The 1,241-nt window shown below is 65.7% G+C and overlaps 2 protein-coding genes across 2 annotated transcripts in view; both read left to right on the forward strand.

Moving 5' to 3' along the window:
- The window catches only part of ZBTB12 (zinc finger and BTB domain containing 12), a 2,907-nt gene extending 1,679 nt beyond the window's left edge, over window positions 1-1,228 (forward strand). Inside the window, exon 2 of the mRNA XM_025192934.1 lies at window positions 11-1,228. Within this exon, the coding sequence (XP_025048719.1) occupies window positions 11-412 (402 nt within the window). The 3' untranslated portion in view covers window positions 413-1,228. The remainder of the gene's footprint in view (window positions 1-10) is intronic.
- The window catches only part of EHMT2 (euchromatic histone lysine methyltransferase 2), a 14,002-nt gene continuing 13,469 nt past the window's right edge, over window positions 709-1,241 (forward strand). The window contains 1 exon segment of the mRNA XM_025192935.1: window positions 709-745. Within this exon segment, the coding sequence (XP_025048720.1) occupies window positions 709-745 (37 nt within the window).

Raw genomic sequence — 1,241 nt, forward strand, 5'->3', positions numbered from 1 at the left:
TGGGGCCGGGGGTGCGGGCGGGGGGCCGGCGCGCTGTGCCAAGTGTGGCGAGGCCTTCCAAGGGGTGGAGAAGCTGGTGTTCCACATGCGGGCCCAGCACTTTGTCTTCATGTGCCCGCGCTGCGGGAAGCAGTTCAACCACAGCAGCAACCTCAACCGGCACATGAACGTGCACCGTGGCGTCAAGTCCCACTCGTGCGGTGTCTGCGGCAAGAGCTTCACACAGAAGTCCACGCTGCACGACCACCTCAACCTGCACAGCGGCCTGCGGCCCTACCGCTGCTCCTACTGCGATGTGCGCTTCGCTCACAAACCCGCCATCCGCCGCCACCTCAAGGAGCAGCATGGCAAGACTACGGCTGAGAACGTGCTGGAAGCCAGCGTGGCCGAGATCAACGTGCTCGTCCGCTGAGCCGGGGCTGGGTGGGGTGTGGGGGGCCCAGGGGCCTGGAGAACCCAGGTGTCCGGGGTCCAGATCCCGTAGCAGGTAGAGATCACAGGCATCGGGTGCCTGGACCCTGCTGTGGGTGGAGAACCCGCACATCCAGGTGTCCAGATCCCATAGCAAGTAGAGAACCCAGGTGTCCGGATCCCATAGCAGGTAGAGAACCCAGGTGTCCGGGTGCCTGGACCCCACTGAGGGTGGGGAGCCCGGGTGTCCGGGGGCCAGATCCCGTAGCAGGTAGAAAATCCGGGTGCCCGGATGGCATGGCAGTGCAGAACCCACAGCAGACAGAGGACCCAAGTATCCAGGTGCCCGGACCCGCCATGGGAAGAGAACCCAGGTGTCCAGATCTCATAGCAGATACAGCAGGGGTTCCCAACCCCGGGTCCACAGCCCGGTGCTAGGATGGGACGGGCTGGCTGCCGGACCAGAAGTGACTGCGGACCGGCAAACTGGGGACTGGAAGTGACGGGGATCCTGCAGACTGGCAGCCAACCCTTCCCTATGCGGAGTAGAAACAAGGGTTGGGGTTGGTCCGCAGTTTGCCGGTCCGCGGTCGCTTGCCGGCCCTCAGCATAAGAAGGCTGGGAACCCTGCGACGGAGAACCGGGCGTCCGGTGCTTGGCCCTGCCATGGGTGAGACCCCCGGTGCCCAGGTCCTGTAGCAGGTAGGGATCCCAGGGTCCCGACTCCACGGTGGAAGGAGGCACCAGGCGTGCAGGAGTCTGGCCCCTGGGCAGTGCAGGTCCCGCGGCGGGAGAGGACCGGGGGAGGGGGGGGGTGAAGCGGAGTTGAG

The sequence above is a fragment of the Alligator sinensis genome, unplaced genomic scaffold (assembly GCF_000455745.1).
Source record: "Alligator sinensis unplaced genomic scaffold, ASM45574v1 scaffold184_1, whole genome shotgun sequence".
Lineage (NCBI taxonomy): Eukaryota > Metazoa > Chordata > Crocodylia > Alligatoridae > Alligator > Alligator sinensis.